Source organism: Mauremys reevesii, linkage group 3, assembly GCF_016161935.1.
Source record: "Mauremys reevesii isolate NIE-2019 linkage group 3, ASM1616193v1, whole genome shotgun sequence".
Taxonomy (NCBI): Eukaryota; Metazoa; Chordata; order Testudines; family Geoemydidae; genus Mauremys; species Mauremys reevesii.
This window is the reverse complement of record NC_052625.1, coordinates 127,444,017-127,464,294: the sequence shown is the minus strand read 5'-3', so window position 1 is coordinate 127,464,294 and position 20,278 is coordinate 127,444,017. Positions and strand designations below refer to the sequence as shown.

The 20,278-nt window shown below is 41.6% G+C and overlaps 1 protein-coding gene across 14 annotated transcripts in view; it reads right to left on the bottom strand.

Annotated features, from left to right (window-relative positions):
* AK9 (adenylate kinase 9) overlaps positions 1-20,278 on the bottom strand; it is a 219,026-nt gene that overhangs the window by 110,318 nt on the left and 88,430 nt on the right. For 10 of the 14 annotated variants that reach the window (XR_005595877.1, XR_005595879.1, XR_005595878.1 and 7 more), the window contains exons 16-21: positions 17,095-17,169; positions 15,810-15,964; positions 15,473-15,559; positions 11,453-11,609; positions 7,887-8,001; positions 7,298-7,374 (exon numbers count right to left, since the gene is read on the bottom strand). Coding sequence is in view for 11 of the 14 variants with exons in the window: in XM_039529143.1 (XP_039385077.1) it covers positions 7,298-7,374; positions 7,887-8,001; positions 11,453-11,609; positions 15,473-15,559; positions 15,810-15,964; positions 17,095-17,169 (666 nt within the window). In the remaining 3 variants the exon portion in view is untranslated. Of the gene's footprint in view, positions 1-7,297; positions 7,375-7,886; positions 8,002-11,452; positions 11,610-13,373; positions 13,492-15,472; positions 15,560-15,809; positions 15,965-17,094; positions 17,170-20,278 lie in introns of those variants that run through there. The other 4 variants (XM_039529146.1, XM_039529144.1, XM_039529152.1 and 1 more) reach the window with 3 other exon arrangements.

Below are 20,278 nucleotides of genomic sequence, written 5' to 3'. Positions count from 1 at the left end.
CAGTTAAACCTTTCGTCCACCAGGGACACTATTGTGCCAGAACAAAGAGCAGCTGCTCCCAATGGGAGCAGCCCCAGACACGGATAGGAAAGAGAAGAGGCTGTGTTCCTCACAGCGCCCTGCCCATGGGGCCAGGTCAGAAGGCATGGGATATGGGGGAAAGGACAGTGTGGGGCACATAAAACTGCTGGGGGTGGTGGTCACAGAATGGGGTTCAGAAGGGCCAGTGGGGGAACATACTGGGACAGGGGCTAAATAGCAGGGAGGTGCAGAAACATATGGGGATGGGGGGAAAAGATGTGCAGGGACACAGGGGACAGGGGTGGCTGAAAGGGGGCAGGGACACACAGGGGTAGAGAGGAGGGAGTACAGAGACATGGGGGAGGGGTGGCTGAATGGGAGCACAGGGTCACATAAGGATGGGGGAGGGGTGCAGGGATATATGGCGGATGGGTGCTGAATGGGGGTGCAGAGACACATGGGACCAGGGGCAGATGTGCCTGACTGAATGAGGAAGGCTAGGGGTCAGCCAGGGTCTGCATGGGGGGATCCCTAACAATCCCTCCCCACCAAAAAACCTGATCAATACTTTTCCTACCCACACCCCAACAACTCTCCCACTTCACATCCAGCCTCCTTCCCAGCAATTACTTCCCTTTTCCTCAGCTCTTTCATTACCTCTGAGTCCCCCCAAGCCTTTGCATTGCTTCTAGGGGGTGGGGGAAATATGTTTCTGTACTGTAGCAAACAGGTCTGTTGAGGGAACTCCCCATTTTAGGAATACCCAGTATAGAACAGAATCTTTTAACTCTCATTCATGAGTAATGGAGCTCTTCCTGCTCAGCTGATCTAGCAAATAATTTTGGGTACCCAGGAGATGGAAAGCTATTAGCCCAACCCAATGTTGGGATGTGCCAGTCCCATAGGTATATTGATTCCTGACAGAAGGGGATGATCTCACTCCCCCTTGATTGTTTATATAGGGTATAGGTGTATTACCCTTTTATGTTTTAGGTAGTGGGCCCCTGAAGGAGAGGCAGAAATGCCTTGCAGGTTAGACTAACAACCTTGAGCTTTTGTACATTTATGTGTAACCAAGACTCTGCCTTGGACTACTTACCCTGAATTTGAAGAAAACCCAAGTATACCCCCCATCATAGCTTGGATATTGTGATGGGGCATGACTCACCACTGTGGCACCTCCTGCTGGCTGTCCTGGGAATAAGCTTAGTCCACCTGTGCACCCTCCTCTCGTGACATCTCACTGCCGTTACTTCTACTCCAGGATGCGAATTGTCCCAATGACCACAGTCTGTTCCTCCCACCTTCTGGAGGAACCACAGTCCACTGTCCAGGCTCTTCCTCAGTGGCCAATGGGGATGGGAAGGAGGACAACCTGGGCCCACTCATTACTCTGGGTCCCAGCCCAGGGCCCTGTAGATGGCAGCCACGTGCTGTGTCCCCTCCAACCCCACAGTATACTTCCCTGGGCCACTTTCCCGCAGCTCCAGCACCTTCTCCGCCCTTGTCTCAGGGCCTCAGCATGCCCACAGTCAGCCAGGAGCTCGCTCTCACTCCCTGATCCTGCCTGGCACTGCTCTGTCCAAGTTGCTAGCTGACCTCTATCTGCAAGGCAGCCAGTCCTCCTCCCTCTTCAAGCTCCAGGGAGTGACTGAACTGCTTTGCCCTGCAGCTTTTCTTAAATGGGCCTGCCCAGCCCTGATTGGCTGCTCCTCATAGCCCTCACCAAATTGGCTGTCTCCTGCACAGTCTCCCATGGGTCCTCCCAATTGGCTTCATGTTGCGCAGCCTCCCTAGGGTTTTATTAACCCTTTATGGGCTAGTGTGGGGCAGATGCCCCATCACAGATGCATTCAACACCAGAGGCTCAGGAAGTCCAAGTTGTGCCTGGTTGGCTGAAACGGACCTTAACCAACCTTAGGAGAGGACAGAGGTTTAACCTTGAATACAGGGTCATATTATGTCCATATTGCCATGTGCCGCAGCAAACTCAGGTTTATTGAGGTTTTTGGATGGGAAAGGAGGTTTGAAATGATATGAGTCATGCAAAATCTGCTTGGCTATCAACTCAGCCTTGACCCTTGGCTCTGGTCCCTAACTACCGACTCTGGCTTAACCTTTTCCAGGCCAACCATCTGTGTCTTTAACTACTAGACTTGTTTGCCCAAGCCTTAGTCCCTGACATGTGATGCCATAAAAGTAGAAACCAAGATACTTGAAACCTGTCCAAAGCATAAGATCTACAACAAGAGGGGCTCCTTTGTAAATCCCTTTCAGGCACCAAACAAAGAATGAAGAGAAAATCTAGAAGGATTTCTATTGCCATAAGATGAAGAAGATGCAGATGAGCAGAACTTCTCCATTAGTGGTACAGACTTCTGAGGTGTTACCACAGAATGAGGAAGTCCAGACTCCAGTCTCTGAGACACCAGTGCCAGTATCATAGAAGATGGTTGCAGGAAGGTTTTCATAATCTGTACCCTTATTTCTGGTTTCAGAACTGACAGAGCTCACAGAAATCGGAGAAGCATCTAGGGGAGGAGGCGCTGGTTCTGGGGAAATCACTATGTCCACAGAAGTTGTAAAAAGAGTCTGAGTTGCAATAGGAGTGGGTACCAGTGCAGTTGGTACCAAGCTCAATTCAATGTAGAAATCTCAGATGAAGGGACCTTCACAATAGAACATGGTACCAACAAATCAGTAATAGTACCCTTATCCCCAGTACTGAAGTAGCAGTGTTGGTCAATGAGGATTATCAACTTGGTACCGAAGCAGAATAGCAAGTTTACATAATTCCAAAGAGATATGGTGCTGATCTGCCTTAGAAGGAGTCAGTTTGGAAACATCAGAAACATGAGACTTAGATTTCTTCTTAACTGGTGAGATAGTGTTTGGCATCAAGCACTCCTTTGCCTGCCTTGAGCACCAGCAGCCACTGACTGACCCGAGGATGATAAAAGGGAAGGGAAGGCTAAGCATGATTTTAAGAATCATGAAATCTCTTAGAGCCAGAAGATCTACCAGCTCCCAATGTAACATCTCTGGTAGCCAGAATATGGGTAGATACTAGCTCCAATACAGCAGACTGGTTCCATGGAGGAACTCCAGAGTCGGATACACTTTTCATTGATTTTTCCATAAGAAATACCTTTAAATGGGCACTGAGAGCTCTCTTAGAGAAAGATTTGAAATTTGAATGCTTTTCCACAGTATGCGACTTCCCTAAACAAAAGAGACATCTAACATGTCCATCATGCATGGGCATAGCTGATTCACAAATAAGGCAGATCTTAAAACCCAGAGATCAAGACTCAGCCCATGATGTGCAGCCCAGTACCAAGGGGAGAATCAAAGAAAAAAATTGTTTTTTCCCCCACTAGTCACCAAATACAATTTTAACGAATAAAAAAACCAACCAAACAAATAAAACCCCTATCCTAACCTGAACTAAGATACAACAAGGAAGCAGATGGACACTGTGTAGCTCTATCATGCTGTCATGGGCAGTAAAAGGAACTGAATGGTGGCTGGGGCTGCTCCACACTTTATGCCCTTTCTGTAGGGGTGTAAAGGGGTACACTCACTGCAAGGGTGCCTCCTTCTGGCTGCTCTGGGACTTAGCTGCTTCCAGGTCTGATTCCCTCTTCTGCCACTCATTCGTGCACCCTGCTGCCTCCCTCTGTCCACTTTTTCTTCATGACTTGGCCTGCTGGCCAGGTCACTATAGTTCTCCCCTTCCAGGGTAGCAGAGTCCTATTGGACAACTGTCTGAGGCAGTCTTCTGCTCCACTGCCCAAGGCTATGCCACTTCCCAAGTGGCTGGTAGGGGAACCCAGGCCCACCCTTTACTCTGGGTTCCAGGCCAGGGATCCATAACTAGCAACTGTGGCTCCAAGACCCCACTCCTACTTCCCTGGACTCCTTCCTGTATCTTCTAGCTCCCTTCTCTCTGGATTTACCAGACCAAACTCACTCCTCCCAGGGAGTGACTGCAGACTACTTCCACTGCAGTCCCCTTCTGTTGCCAACTTCATGGCTTTATATCAGCTCTGCTTGTTCCTTCTCGGCTGGGCTCCATCATCAATTTGACTTTCATATGTAGGCCTTCCCCCACGTGCGGCCTGTCAGGTTAATTACCATAATTTAACCTGCTCTGCCTTGTGTGAGGTGGACACCCCATAACAGGGGGCATGAAGACACCTAGGGCTAATGGGCAGCCCCAAAAGACACAGCTATCTAAAAGATTCCAGGCTTGCATGCACAAGGCAAAAATATCTACAGTGCGATCCATGTGGATAAATACTTGAAGAACTCTAAATTTTCTGATTGCGTATGTCCCCACTAAGCACATTAAGTCAGCGGAGTGCATCCTCACAACCATGGCTATCATCGACTTATGGAGCAGTGCACTGTAGGTAGCTATCCCACAGTTCCCGCAGTCTCTGACGCCCATTGGAATTCTTGGTTAAACTCCCAGTGCCTAATGGGGCAAAAACATTGTCGCGGGTGGTTTTGGGTACATGTCATCAGTTGCCCCTTCCTCCGTGAAAGCAATGGCAGACAATAGTTTTGCACCTCTTTTTCCTGGGTTACCCATGCAGACGCCATACCACGGCAAGCATGGAGCCTGTTCAGTTCACTGTCACTGTTGCTGTTGTGGGTAAGTCTATTGTGGGGACTGCTGTGATCCAAGTAGCCAATACAATCATTGACGTTCTGTTATCAAGGGTAGTGACTCTGGGAAATGTGCGGGCCTTTTTAGATTTTAGGTGCATCGTATTCCTGTCCTTTGTCGCTGGTGAAGAAGTCTTGCAGCCATACATTCCAGTCCAGTTGGCACTGTAACACCCCATAAGCACTTCTGTGGTTGACACATGTAACAGCTCCAGGGCTCTTGCTCTTTTGCCTTGGCCAAGGTACCTTGCCCTACTAGGACCTCCAAGCATTCGACACAGAAGCACCTGCAGCAACTGGCATTGCTACATAGCAGCAGCTCCTTGCCTTTGCAGCAGATGGTGCAGTAGGACTGGTACCTGTCCTCATCGGACATGTAGCTTGGATGGGGGTTCTGGAAATGTTTTCCCTGCCCGGCTCCTAGCAACCTCCAGGGCATGGTGTATGGCTCCACCACTTCCCCTGCAACTCTGCTCTCCTGCTCCCCAGCGATGAGCTCAGGGGATCCGTTCTGGTCCTCCTGGGTGCTGCTGGCAGACGTGGTACTGCTGCTCTCGGAGGTCACCTTGGAATCCTCCTCAGTGAGTTTGATGAGGGGCTCCTGGACAGACCTGGCCATCCTCCTCTTAGAGCCAGAGACTCCAGGTCATTCTCTTCTTTGTTTCATCTCATGGAGATTCAGTCCTGCCTGGAATATCATGCAAGCTGGAGGCTTCTGCCTCAGGCTGCTCTCCCAGGTGGCAGCACTGCATGGTCGCACCTACCCCAGCCTACCCCTTGCTCCCATGGCTCATGAAGCCTGGACAGTAGTAAGGAGCAGTTCACTATAGGCTGAGCAAGTGCAGAATGGTGGTAGAATGTGCCTTTCGATGTTTAAAGGCTCACTGGCACTGTTGGTCAGACCTCAGCGCAACAAACATTCCCATTGTTATTGCTGCTTGCAGTGTGCTCCATAATATCTGTGAGAGTAAGGGGGAGACGTTTATGGTGGGGTGGGAGGTTGAGGCAAATGGCCTGGTGTCTGATTTTGAGCAGCCAGACACCAGAGCAATTAGAAGAGCACAGCAAGGCGTGCTGCGCATCAGAGAGGCTTTGAAAACCAGTTTCTTGACTGGCCAGGCTTCGGTGTGACAATTGTGTGTATTTCTCCTTGATACAAACCTGCCCCCTTTGATTTTAATTCCCTGTAAGCCAACCATCCTCCCCCCTTCGAAATAAAGTAACTATTGTTTTGAAACCATGCGTTCTTTCTTCTCTCTCTCTTTTTTAAAATTAATAAACGGACAAAGTGGGGTGGGGGAGGGGGGAAGGACAAGGCCACATTACTTATTGTAGCCACACTAAACATCAAACTGTTTGAATGACAGCCTTCTGTTACTTGGGCCATCCTCTGGAGTGGAGTGGCTGGGTGCGTGGAGCCTTCCCCCCGCATTCTTGGATGTCTGGGTGAGGAGGCTATGGAACATGGAGAGGAGGGTAGGCGGTTATACAGTGGACGCAGCGGGGGTCTGTGGTCTTGTTGGCTTTCCTGCAGCTCCAATAGATGCTTCATCCTTTCCGTTTGCTCCCCTGACAGATGCTTCATCATGTTTGTTTGCTTCCCCATTAGCCTCAGCATCGCGTCCTGCCTCTGCTCTTCACGTTCACTTAATTCTTTCCTGGCCTCTGCCACTGAATGCCTACATGCATGAAGCTGTGCCCTATCAGTGTGGGAGGACTGCATGAGCTCGGAAAACATGTCATCACAAGTGTGGGTTTTTTTGCCTTCTAATCTGTGATAACCTCAGGGACGGAGATGATAGGGGGAGTGTAGAAACATTCTATGCTCTACGGTTCTGGGGGGACTGCATGGTCATCTGTGTTGCTGAGTGCTGCTGAGTTTGCTACACTGACCAAACAGGAAATGAAATTAAAAAGTTCCTGGGGCTTTTCCTGTGTACCTAGCTAGTGCATCGGAGTTCAAAGTGCTGTCCAGAGCGGTCACAGTGGAGCACTCTGGGATAGCTCCCGGAGGCTCATACCGTCGATTTGCGTCCACACTACCCCAAATTCAACCCAGCAAGGTCGATTTTAGCGCTACTCCCCTCATCGGGGAGGAGTACAGAAGTCAATTTTAAGAGCCCTTTAAGTCGATGGAACGGGGTTGGTTGTGTGGACACAGTCATTTTTAAATCGACCTAACGCAGCTAAATTCGACCCAACCCCATAGTGTAGACCAGGCCTCAGACATATCACAAGCTGGTGTGAAAGTTCTGCCACAAAGCTCTGGGAAAGGGAATATTCCCTCTGGCCAATGAACACAGATGTGCTGATGAGCTCTGAGCTATCTCCAGCTGTTCCTGTTTGAAAGGAGGACATCACAACGTAGGGCTTTTGAAGACCAGGAAGAGACAAATGGGAGTAATCCTCTCAGACCACCGCAAAAATATTGATACCTGAGTTGGTCAAGGTGTTCAGTAGAGAGTAATGTGATGTACTCCCTCCCGCAGATGCTGAGTGGCTAAAAATGGGGGGTAAAGTTTGAATCCCAATTTGTAAAATAATTTAAAGAATTAAACAATTCCCAAGAGGTGTTATTAAATTTATATCAGATGATACTTGCTTTCATATTGGTCTTCAGCAGGCTTTATAGGTTGCTGGTTTTCTTCTTTTAATTTCAGCACCTCTTGCAGTTCTCTCCTGAAATTAGAAAATTCCGTATCTTTATTTGTATAAAATATGGTTGAAACAAGTTTCAAACATTAAATGCTATTGAAAATTCAGAAAAATACTGTTCAATATTAAGATACAATTTGGCAAGCCTGCTTCTTCAAAGTGATTCATTACTAAATAAAAATCAATGATAACTTGTGTCCTTTCCTGGATGTTATCATTTTGACAAATAAACAAAGAAAACATGTTAGCTAGAGGATCTCTCCACACCAAATGTGGTTATCTGAGTTTAGTATTCATCAGATAACATTAAGGTAACAATGTATTGCAGGACTTTGGACCTACCAGAACTATTCTTAACTCTTTTTTTAAGTGCACTGTGTTAATGGATATAGGTTCAGATCTCCTTAATGTAAAATAGATGAGGACATTTTTGTGACCATAAAAACAGTGCATGTTCTTGTAGAATATATTATCTTGTATCAAATTAATTCTTTTTATTCTTTTTATATTTTATGCATTCACATGTTATATTTTACCTTGTTTCTTCTTCCTCTTTTTGCCTTTTTAATGCTTCATCTGTAAGTCTTTCCAAAATCTTAGAATTAATTTCATCTTTATTTGTTAGGTACAGTCTGCGTAGTAAAAATGTTCCTGCAATACAATTATACAAGAGTAATATACTTTTGGCAATAATATAAAACTACCATCTCATTAGAATGAGTATGCTTTTAAGGTATGAAAGCCCTTTTATAAATGGTTGACAGCTTAGCGACATGTTTTTAATTTTTAGAAAATAAGTGTGTGCCAATTTAAATGACAGATGTACCACTTCTGAAAATTGTAAAGCTTTGTTTTCAGTGCCAACAGCCTAATAACTTGAGTGTGGGATATGGCAAGGCTGTGGGGGGGATAAGTATTGAAATGTTACATTTGCATATCTCATATTTTAAACTGAAATTGTTGTTTTTCTAGTTTGTATGTGTGCCCATAGTTTAAGAATGGCAAAAAAATTTAAAAATAATGAAAAAAATATAAAATCCATGAATCCATATTACTGGTGCAGAGTATGCAGAAATAAAGGCTTATGTCCTTAGTTCTGCAAAGCTCTAATCCATATAAGTAACTTTATTCACATGAGCAGTTGCATATTATCCATTTGGTTTGGCAAACAGATACAGGGATATACCGTTGACAGGTATATCTCCATTTAATTAATAGAGCTATGCTGATTTCAGGGATTGTCACAACAAAATTTTTGGTGACCTCAGAATGTGGCCACCTACTCTTGCTGGTAGCTGCTATGACAATTTTTCCTAAAATGCTTAATTAACTTTAGGAAAAACTAATACCTATGCACGTGTGCATGTCCAAATCATAGTAACTTATTTATGCAAGTGTTGGGTTTTTTGTTTGTTTTTATTACACAGTTTGAAAAAAAACAAACACAGTTGTCTCTATTCTTTTCTGGACCCAAACAGAACAGAAACACAAATAAGGTGCTTTGTATGTTGTCTTTTTTGTTGTTGTTTCTTTTGTTTTTTGTTTTTATTTTTTTTAGACTTGCTAGCTAGTAAGCCTGTTTCTACTTTTCATAGCAGCAGACTTGTTAGCTAGCTGGGAGGCAGTAGAAAGTGATATTAACAAACATACACATATCACTTTTCACAGCAGATTTACTCAGCCCTGGCAAGCCAGAAGACAAATTAAGCCTTGGATGGGGAGGTGGGTAGGGAGGCGGCTGGGGGTGGATGGGTGAGGGGCTGGAGGAGGCAGCAAGGACCAGGGGTGATGTGTGAGGGACCGGGGGACAGAGCCCATGGCCGGATCCCACCGCTGCATGGCTGGAGCCTGCCACCCATCACCCCAGGGCTGGAGCAGGAAGCCTGAGCCCCATTGCCCCAGGGAAGATGGGGAACTCACACGAGCTTTCTGCTCCTCTGGCATTTGTGGCTCCAGAGGGCAGAGTCCAACCCATCCTGGTGGCCCAGGGGAAGGCCGCTTCTTTGTCCCCCCAATCACCAGCCAGAAGCTGTGGTGGCAAGAAAATCCCCTGTTGGCCGCATCCAGCCATGGTGGCCACATTTGAGAAAGGCTGATTTAGACCAACTGAGGGTGTGGCCTATGAAACAATGGCTCAAAGTGCTCTAGAAATGAAGAAGTGGGCTATTATTTCTATTAAAAGATACAAGTGAAAAGCAGACACAGAATTTGTAAAAATTTACCCCAACAAAACATTTAAAATAGTTAAGGGGATAATCCACTAATACAGCTATAAAAAAAAACAGAAACTACTTAGTTTGTTCCTTAGCCATCTCTTGATTTTTGATTTCTCCATATTACTTTGCTCATAGCCAAACACACAGGCTTCCTTTTGTCACCTCCACACAAAACATGCAATTTTTAACTGTCTGTATTGAAGTGGTTAGAAATGTACGTATTTAATTGCTGGGAATACTGAATTGGTGCTGCATTGAAGAAGATAGTTTGTGTATGGTGTAGATTTTTAGTTGATTGTTGTGTTTAAGTGTGTTACTTGTTTGGAGCAACTGTTTTAAGTGGAAATTATTTGTAACAATAGTTAGCATTTTCAGAAGCTGCCTTTTTTAATGTTTCTAATAGATTTCAGAGGGGTAGCTGTGTTAGTCTGTAATAGCAAAAATGATGAGGAGTCCTTGTGGCACACTAGAGACTAACAAATTTATTTGGGCATAAGCTTTCGTGGGCTATAACCCACTAATAGAGTTATTTAGGTGATGTAGTGAGGAAGTGTGATGTTATCTTATTAAATATGACCATGTAGATCATTGTTGCTACCACTGTTATCTAATTGCAAGAAATCTTGTACAAATTACGTCAAGTAAGGTGTCTACGGAATGGTTATGTATGTATCATTTTTGTATTTGAAGTTATGAGCATCTATACCTATATTTCAAATGTTTGCTCCTAGGGTAATTAGCCTGCACATCTTGCAGGGACTATTCAAATTAAGTGGCTCATCAAGGAACACTTAACTCACAGTGGACCATGGAAGACACCTATCTACACTTAATGGACTTCCCTGCTGTGACTAAGCAAAATCATTCATGGACATGTTTGCCAATGTGACTCCAAACACCATCTTGCTACCTGTAATTTCCCACTAGCTGTGCTGAGGCCTTTGTTTGAAACAACAGATTTCCCTCCACATGGCAGAAGCTATAAAAGGCCCTGGAAATATTTCCATTTGGCCTCTTTCCTGCTCAAACCTATGGACTATGGACTTACACTAATGGGAGCATTCTAACCAAGGGAGTGAGGACCTTCCAATGATTTAGAAGCAACCAGAGACTTGACTTAAGACAGCAGTTTATTCCATCACTGCTACAAGCCTGAACCAAGAACTTTGCAATTATTGTATGTATTTGACTCCTTTAACCAATTTTAACTCTCATCTTTTTTTCTTTCTTTTTATAAATAAACCTTTAGATAGTAAAGGATTGGCAATGGAGTGATTTTTGGGTAAGATCTGCATTATATATTGACCTGGCTGTGTGGCTGGTCCTTTGGGATCAGAAGAACCTTTTATCTGATGAAATTGGTTTTAAAGAACCAGTCATTAAATCTAGTGTTTTTAGTGGTGCTACAAGGACTGGAATACATAGGAAACTGCTTTTCTGACTTCTTGTTAGCCAGTGTGGTGAAACAGAAGTTTACTTTTGTTGCTGGTTTGGCATATCTCATGGGAAAATAATCTCCAGTTTTGGGGTGTGTCTGCCCTATTTTTTGGCAGGTTGTCCTGAATTTGGTATTCTCAGTTGTGATCCACTGACACACAGTTACAGGAGGTGTGCTGTTATGTTTGTCAGTATCTAGGTTTGTGGATGGAATTATGTTTGCATGTTTTGTGTGGATGGAGGAGACTTGCATTACAGACAAAATTATAAAAAAAAAGGCAGGAAGAGAAACAGATCCCTTTTGATATAGTGGCAAGGTCCTACAAAATTGCTAGTGGGACATAAGTACACTTTAACAGACATTTCTTATAACAATAACTCAAGCAAAAGACATCAAAATTGGGAAAAGATTTTAATTTTTATGCTTTAAAAGTAAAACATTTACTAACCATTTTTTTCTATATTCTTAAGACAGACGACAGTGTCAGGTAAGAGGCCTTTTTCTGACAAGGCTAACCAATGCTCTGATGTTGTAGGATAGTTGTCCAGTACCCATCCTCCTTTTTCTGGAGCCCCAGGAAACCTGTCTTTGTTCTTCTTAGTGAGCTGTTACAAAATGTTGGATTTAGTTGTAAAACAAAATGATAAATACAATAACATCAGTGAATTGTTTAGAAAAGCAGACAATACAAATTATTTCTGCATTGTATTAACCTGTTTCAATGTCATTTTTCTTTCCAATAAAGGGTCTTTTTATTAGTTATAGAAGAGATTTGTAACTTATGTGCCTGAATGAAGAAAGAATATAACAGAACAAATGGAGATGAATGTATAAAAATACACTGTAGTTTTCAAAAAATGACTACAGAGAACTTAGATTCAGGTCTCAGGAATAAGAGTTACAAACTGGCTAGCAAATCTAAAATAAAGACCCTTGTATAAGCCTCTGGTCATATGAAATATGTAGACCATTATGCAGCTTTGAAACACATCCTAGTGACTTTTTAAGCACTTCTCTGAACTCTTCAGGTGCTCATAGAAAAACAAACAGGGTTTAAGCCATTCTGTTACAGCAGTAGCTATTGGGGACTACGGTAAATTTTTCTTCTTCCCTGCTCAGAAAAAAAAAATCTTTTCAAATATGTTTGTCTGTCTGTGTTTCAGTTCTTTTCATACAAGGGTACTCTTGCTTCTCCCTCAAGGGCTAATCTGTGGCATTAAACAATGTCAGGTAAAGATCAATGCATATCTAATATACCTACTCTTTTCTAGGAGTCTTCAGATATCAGAGAAAATTCAGACCAGCTGTAAAACAGCACTGATTTTTCACCAGATCTGAAGTTAGCACTGTATGTTGGGAGATCCTACCAAATTCAACCATGACAGCAGATGCATTCATGACAGCAGAACCATATTGTAGCCACACAAACCATATTGTAGATACAGTAGGGTACCTACCTACACAACATCTGAAAAGGAAGGCCCACTCCCACAGTCCCTAACTGCTTGATCAGAAGCAGAATTCCAAAGAATTAGATAGAGAGAGGGTGACTGTGGATAAGAGAGTTAAGTCACCAATAACTTCAATTACAGGTGTGTAATATTGTTTTCTCCTTCATCAGGGTCTCTACTTCTGAAGTTTATTAAGCAAGATTACTTGAAGGGGAGCTGAAAAATATCCCAAATTAAGAAGAAACTGCACAACTACTTTTCTGAGGCAGGCATCTGACCTATCTTCAGAGTCTAATACTGATCACAAAAAAATTAAACTTTATGTTGCAGTTTTGCAGATTTCCAAGATTGACAAAATGGTAGTTACACTTTAAAAGCTGTGGTAGCTTAAGTGGAATGAGCATTACTCTTCTAAGAAAAGAAAATGCATTAAATACATCCAAATGCAAGGTTATGCATCTAGGTACAAAGAATGTGGAATCCAGACCAATGAGTGGTTGTGTCACCACCTGCCCTGTAACCCTGCATGCCTCAAATCCTTTGCTGGTTTAAAACAAATAGGCAGCAGGTTTAAAACAAATAAAAGGAAGTTCTTCTTCATGCAGCGCAGTCAACTTGTGGAACTCCTTACCTGAGGAGGTTGTGAAGGCTAGGACTATAACAGCGTTTAAAAGAGAACTAGAATTCAGAGAACTCCACTGAATTCATGGAGGTTAAGTCCATAAATGGCTATTAGCCAGGATGGGTAAGGAATGGTGTCCCTAGCCTCTGTTTGTCAGAGGATGGAGATGGATGGCAGGAGAGAGATCACTTGATCATTGCCTGTTAGGTTCACTCCCTCTGGGGCACCTGGCATTGGCCACTGTCAGTAGACAGATACTGGGCTAGATGGACCTTTGGTCTCACCTGTTCTTATGTTCTTATGCTGCTGTGGCTCACAGCCCAGACACCAACAGCCAGCAGACAAGTATGCAGTCCTCTAAAGTGTTTCTGTGCTTTGCAGCTGTGATTCAACACTCTGACCCCAGCATTCTGCCTACAACACAAGAGCCCAACTCTAATCTCTATCACCCAGTTATCTTATGCAGAAGTGACCGCAGACACACTCCCAGACCTGAATTTCCCCCGAACAATCTTCCATGAAGTGTCCAGTCCCCTCCTGGACCATTCAGAGAAAAAGTAATGTTCCTTTGCTCCTTCAAAGAGACAATAACTAGCAGCTTACCATATTAACTGGAGTTAATTACTTCTATTTAAATACAACACTGTGTTGGTTCAGATTAAAAGTAAAAAAAAGTTCATTAACAAAAGGACATAGGTTAAGTGATGCCAAGTAAAAGAAATAAAGGTAGAGATGGTTACAAGCAAATAAAAATGAAAATACGCTTTCTAATAGCTAAGACCTAATTTCAGCATCTTATAGTCTTTGTTCAAGATTGGTGAGGAAACTATCTTCGGTTCCCAGAGATTTCAATCCCCTTGGCAGGAATGTATCCTGGAAAGTAGTGACTCTGAAAAGGATATAGGAGTCATAGTGGACAATCAATTCAACATGAGCTCCCAGTGCAAGGCAGTGGCAAAAAAGGGATAATGTGATCTTAGATGTATAAATAGGGAGTAGGAGAAAGGAGGGGATTTTACTTCTGTATATGGTATTGGTGAAACCTATACTAGTATACTACATCCTGTCCTGGTGTTCATATTAAATAGTGTATTCAACAATTGAAGAGGGTTCAGAAAAGAGCCACAAAAATTATTTGAAGTTGGAAAAAGTGCTTTACAATGAGAGACTTAAAAAGAACATCAAGAGCTTGCCTGGTTATGATGTGTAAGTACCTTCATAGTGAGAAAATACCAGTTTCTAAAGCACTCCTCAAGCTAGCTGAGAAAAGCCTAACAAGATCTGGTGGCTGGAAGCTGAAGCCAGACAAATTCAAATTAGAAGCAAGGAACAAATACTTTTAACAATGACAATGATTAGCCGCTGGAACACACTACTAGATGAAGTGGTGGATTCTCCTTCTTTTGATGTTGTCAAAACAAGCCTGGATGCTTTTCCAGAAGATATAGCTTATCCAGGGATCGGCAACCTTTGGCACGCAGTCTGCCAGGGTAAGCACCCTGGCAGGCCGGGCAGGTTTGTTCACCTGCCGCGTCTGCAGGTTTGGCCGATCACAGCTCCCACTGGCTGGAGTTCGCCACTCCAGGCCAATGGGGGCTGCGGGAAGCGGCAGCCAGCACATCCCTCGGCCTGCGCTGCTTCCTGCAGCCCCCACGGCCAGTGGGAGCCATGATCAGCCGAACCTGCGGACACAGCAGGCAAACAAACCGGCTCAGCCTGCCAGAGTGCTTACCCTGGCAGGCCATGTGCCAAAGGTTGCCGATCCCTGGCTTAGTCAACCAAAACATATTGGGCTCAATAAAGGGTTAACTGGGTTAAATATTATTGGGCAGGTTAGACTACATGATCCAGTGGTCCCTTCTGGCCTTAAAATCTCTATGTATTTTTGCTATTCTTGAGGATTCTTAACTCAAGCCCCAATTCAAGAAAGCACTTACGCGTGTATGTAAGTTGATCCCTATTCAAGAAAGCACTTAAGCATATACTTAAATCCCATTGACTTCAATGAGACTTAAGTAGGTGTTTAAAATTAAGCACATGCTTAAGGGCATAACTGAAGCAGGAAGCTTTTCTGCATTGGGGCCTTACACCGTATTCAGTCTCATTGATCTAATAGTAATCCTACTCTTTTTAGAGTTTGGCCGGAAGTCTTCAGTTTTAGAAGAAAACAATGGTGAATCCTTCACAGCCTGACCCTAAAGTCCTTGCTCGGGCAATCATTGGGGAGTTTTGCCTAAGAACTGAAGAACAAGGCTTTCTAATAATAGATTTAAGAACCTGTCCTAGATTTCTGTGTTACAGCCTTAGCAGTGTAGTAAGGAATAGCCCTCTTAATTCACTATTATACTATAACCATCAATACAGTTGCTGAGTACAATGGTATATTGTACTGTACATTGCTTAAGGGCCATGTGGGAGAGATCCAAGCCTTTCTATACTGCTGCTCTGAGATTCCAATAGCATCAGAAGGTTTACAGAGAAACTAAAACAAAAAAATGAATATAAAATTAATCAAAGTTTGACACTCCTAATTAAAAGGCTACAAATATAACATTCTAAAGTAAGCTAGTCCACAGTATGTGTAGGATCAAACTGAGACTATATAATGTGAAATATACTAGATTTACATTTCAAATAAACAATCTGAAAAGTAAACATTGCAAGGGAATACATAAAATATTTCAAGGAACTATTAGAAATAATATTTGAATGTTTTAGTACTGTATTTTTACCTCTGTAATGGCTTCCTCTAATGCTTCAGCATATACTTCAGCCGGTAGCATTATTGGAGATTGTGCTGCAAGTTTTACAGCTTCTTCTACCAACGCTTGAACTTCTGGGTGATCAGCAGTTACCTCTGACTCTGATGTGTTTATTGATGTATCTTCTATTGTGTTTGCAAGGAATTAAATAATAAAGATCGCTAATATCTTACATTTTACACAGTGTTTTTCATCTAAAAGGCTTATAAAGCATTTTACGGATTTTACAAATTAGTGTGTACATCCTATAAACAGGAGTCATTTAAATGACCTCAAAAATACAGCCAATTCTGAGGAGGAATGCAGTAACACTACACAACAGTTTTGAAGAAGTTACACAACATGAATTGAAGAATATTCCCTCCAAATGTATTTAATAATGACAACTGAAGACCTTGATTTTATGTCTCATTCAAAAGATAACCTCTTACACAGTACAATGACCCCTAACACCAGAAGGTGCATTAGTTCAATATTGACTCAGGGAGAAAAGTGATACCAACTGAATCACCACTACCACTTCCTTTAGCACCCTCAGAGCTTCTCTTGTGGGTTTCTAATCAAAGTGTTAACTGCTCTGACCCAGCATAGTATGTTAGAAATAATAAAAATCATAATGCAAGCTGGCACCTCATTGGGGGTAGTAAATTATTTTTTGTTGAGGTCAAAATGTCTTGGTCAAGATATAGTCAAGGTCCAGACTCCAGAGAAAATAATAAAAAATAATAATAAGTAAATAAAATTTTCAGAGTCTGTTCAAAAGTGGCTGGCAATCCAGATGTGGCCCATGGTCCACCTATTGACTACTCTTGCTATAAACTATGAAGTCTATATTCCGAAAGATGTGTAAGTCAATTACTCACATTGACTAGCACTGTGCATTCACTCATTCATTTATTGTATAACAGGAATAAAGATCCTAAAATATTTAACCATTTCAATATATGAGGATTTCAAGATAATTAATTTTTCCGTATGCCTTGTTGATAAAATAGTAACAAAAACATACTGTGGAGTTACTTTATAAAATGCATGATGTATTTTGTGTACAGTACCATTTGACAAAAATGCCAAACTCAGATTTGGCAATCAAGATTTTTCATTATTTGTCAGTGTTTAATTTTTGTCCTTCAGAGATCTAAACATTATCAAGATATCTGAATTAAATTATAATCTCTTTGGTCCAGAGAAGAGGTCTTCTGTCATATTTGTACACTGGAAAACAGACAATTATAATAATTAAAAATATTAATACCATTTAGTTCTTCTGTGGTTCCTTCTCCATCGGTTCTGGACATGGAAGTATCCTCAGTGGTGTCTTTAGTATCCACTATAGTTATCAAATATCATAACATTAAAAGAATATTATGATTAAAGGAAAGCACATTTTTGTCAAAAAAGTAGAAATAATACATTTAGGTAAATTTGCATTTCCTTTGTAGAGACGTCTATGTCATACAATAAGCAGCATATTACAATCATAATGCTACTACTTCAAGAATTATGTTAAACTTGATTATTATAGTTCAAATTATATTTTAATATAATCCAGTTTATGGATTAATTTTGTAATTGGCAACTCTTGCACAATTTACTAAGGTGTTTGTGAGATTCAAGTGATGGTTATGTGTAATGGTAGAATTACATTTCCACGACATTGCTAACATGGAAACAATACTGCTTAATATTTTGTATGCAATGCCATGTACTCTGGTAAGATGGACCTAAATTGTGCCACAAAGTTTCTAGATACTGTAGTGTTCTGCTGAAAGTTGTGTAACAGTTTCAGATACATTTTTAAATTTGTGAGTTTTATTGAATTAAATATTTAAAAAGAATAGTCCAGTCAGTACAGTAGCTTTTATATTATTTATTTTGATACTGAATTCAGGGTTGCTTTTTTACAGTGTTTCAATATTTTCAGTTTTTAATGTGTTATAGGTCAGCTTTAGGTTTAAAAGTTAACATTAAAATGTGTGAGACAGTTCACGTCACTCAAATCTATTGTTTCAGGCTGGCTGAAAAACTAAGGAAGACTCCACTGTACCTGTTTATATATGGTTCACACTTTTCAAGCTTTTCTTCCCAACCATGAGGTCTAGAAATATGATTTTTTTTAAAGGAAACTCAGATTCTGAAGCACAACTCTGCAGTTAGAGATGAATTCTGTGGCAAATTCTGTGGGTGTGGAGTCTGAAGGGCCATGATTATTTATTTGAAAAACTATTTTTAAGTTATTCCACATACTTATACAAAGTGTTCACAGAGAGATCATCCACTAAACATTCTTCCAACAGTCTACCACAAGCCCCAACTTAGCATATTCAACTGGATATTTCATCATATTGTAATGTCTTTCAGTGATACAGGAAAAATCATGGGCCAAATTGGTCTAATTCCACTGAAATACTGGAATTACTAGGAATTAACTTGGCTGCCTGTGTATTATAGCAAATGAAAAAAATAAATCAATAAAATATTATGATCGAGAAATAAGTCACACAAAATCCGGAAATCCAAAAAGTTAGTTTTCTAACACAACATTGACTCAATCACATGGAGCTCCATTCAAGGACTGCTGAAATCAATGAGAGTCATTCTAATTCTTCAATAGGAGTTGGTTTGGATAGGACCTAATCACATCAGCCACACTATCAGAGGCTCGTTCACCTGCACATCTACCAATGTTATATATGCCATCATGTGCCAGCAATGTACATTGGCCAAAGCAGACAGTCTCTATGTAAAAGAATAAATGGACACAAATCAGATGTCAAGAATAAAAACATTCAAAAACCAGTTGGAGAACACTTCAACCTCCCTGGCCACTCGATTACAGACCTAAAAGTCTCAATATTACAACAAAAAAAACTTCAAAAACAGACTCCAATGAGAGACTGCAGAATTGGAATTAATTTGCAAATTGGACACCATTAAATTAGGTTTGAATAAAGACTAGGAGTGGATGGGCCATTACACAAAGTAAAACTATTTCCCCATGCTTATCTTCCCCCCTCCTTTTCCCTCCCCTCAGTTCCTTATATCTCCTTGTCCAGTGCTGGAAATGGGCCATTTTCATTACCACTACAAACAGTTATTTTTCTCTCCTGCTGACAACAGCTCACCTTAACTGATCACTCTCCTTATAATGTGTATGGTAACACCGATTGTTTCATGTTCCTTGTGTGTAATATATATATATATATATATATATATATATATACACACACACACACACACACACACACACACATTCTGTATTTTCTACTACATGCATCCGATGAAGTGAGCTGTAGCCCATGAAACCTTATGCTACAATAAATTTGTTAGTCTCTAAGGTGCCACAAGTACTCCTGTTCTTTTTATGGTCCATCCTGTGCTCCTTTGTATACAATGAGTTAGGGAGACTTTCCTTATTCAATATTTACTTGTACTTTGAATTGGACAGTTTTTTTCAAAAGCTTATAACAGGCTAAAATTCCACCCAGCTTTGTTGTGCTCATGTGCCATACCAAGAGAACATGGGCAGAGAATGAAGTTATTTAAAAACTCTGGTTATTAAAACACTGAAGGCATGTTTCAATCATGTTTTTTAAATAAATTCTCATAACTTGTCAAGTTTTGAGAATTTAAAAAAAAACCATAGTAGATTTTGACTAGGCCACCAAAAACACATGTCCAATCTAGGGACTCTGACAAATTTCAAGTTCTAGCACCTCAATGAGAAGAGAGTTAAAAATAATGAAAAATAATTTAAAATTTTTTTATAACATCAAAAGGTGTATTCCCCCACCCCCGCCCACTGTCTCTTCAGTCTCAAAAGCTGCTGAACCATTTTGGCTCAAAGTTTCAGAACATTTCATTCTCAATCATAAACCAGACATGAAAAATAATAAAACCAAAAGTTATGAGCAACTGACAAAGGCCCTATAGAATGCTAAATGCCTAGGAAAAAAAAATGGTTACCTACCTTTCCATAACTGTTGTTCTTCAAGATGTGTTGCACATGTCTATTCCACTGTAGGTGTGCATGCAACTTGTGCACAGTTAGAGAATTTCCCTTGTTCCAAGGCTACCCACTGGGGAAGCACGAGCACCCTCTGGTCCCTGACGCCACTGCACGCAGAGATAAAGGGCAATGTTGCCCCCAGACTACATCAGTTCCCAATGGAAAGACTCCAACAGAGAGGGGAAGGAGGACAGGTTATGAAATGGACATGTGCAACATATCTTGAAGAACAAGTTATGGAAAGGTAGAGAACAGTTTTTTCTTCAAGTGATTGCACATTTCCATTCCACTATAGGTGACTCTATGCAGTTCGAACTGGAAGTGGGCTTGGAGTCTACTTGAAGAGGGATTGTAGCACCACTCGGCCAAATCTGGCATTGTCTTTAGACTAATGAACGATGGCATAGTGAGAAGCAAATGTATGGAGTGA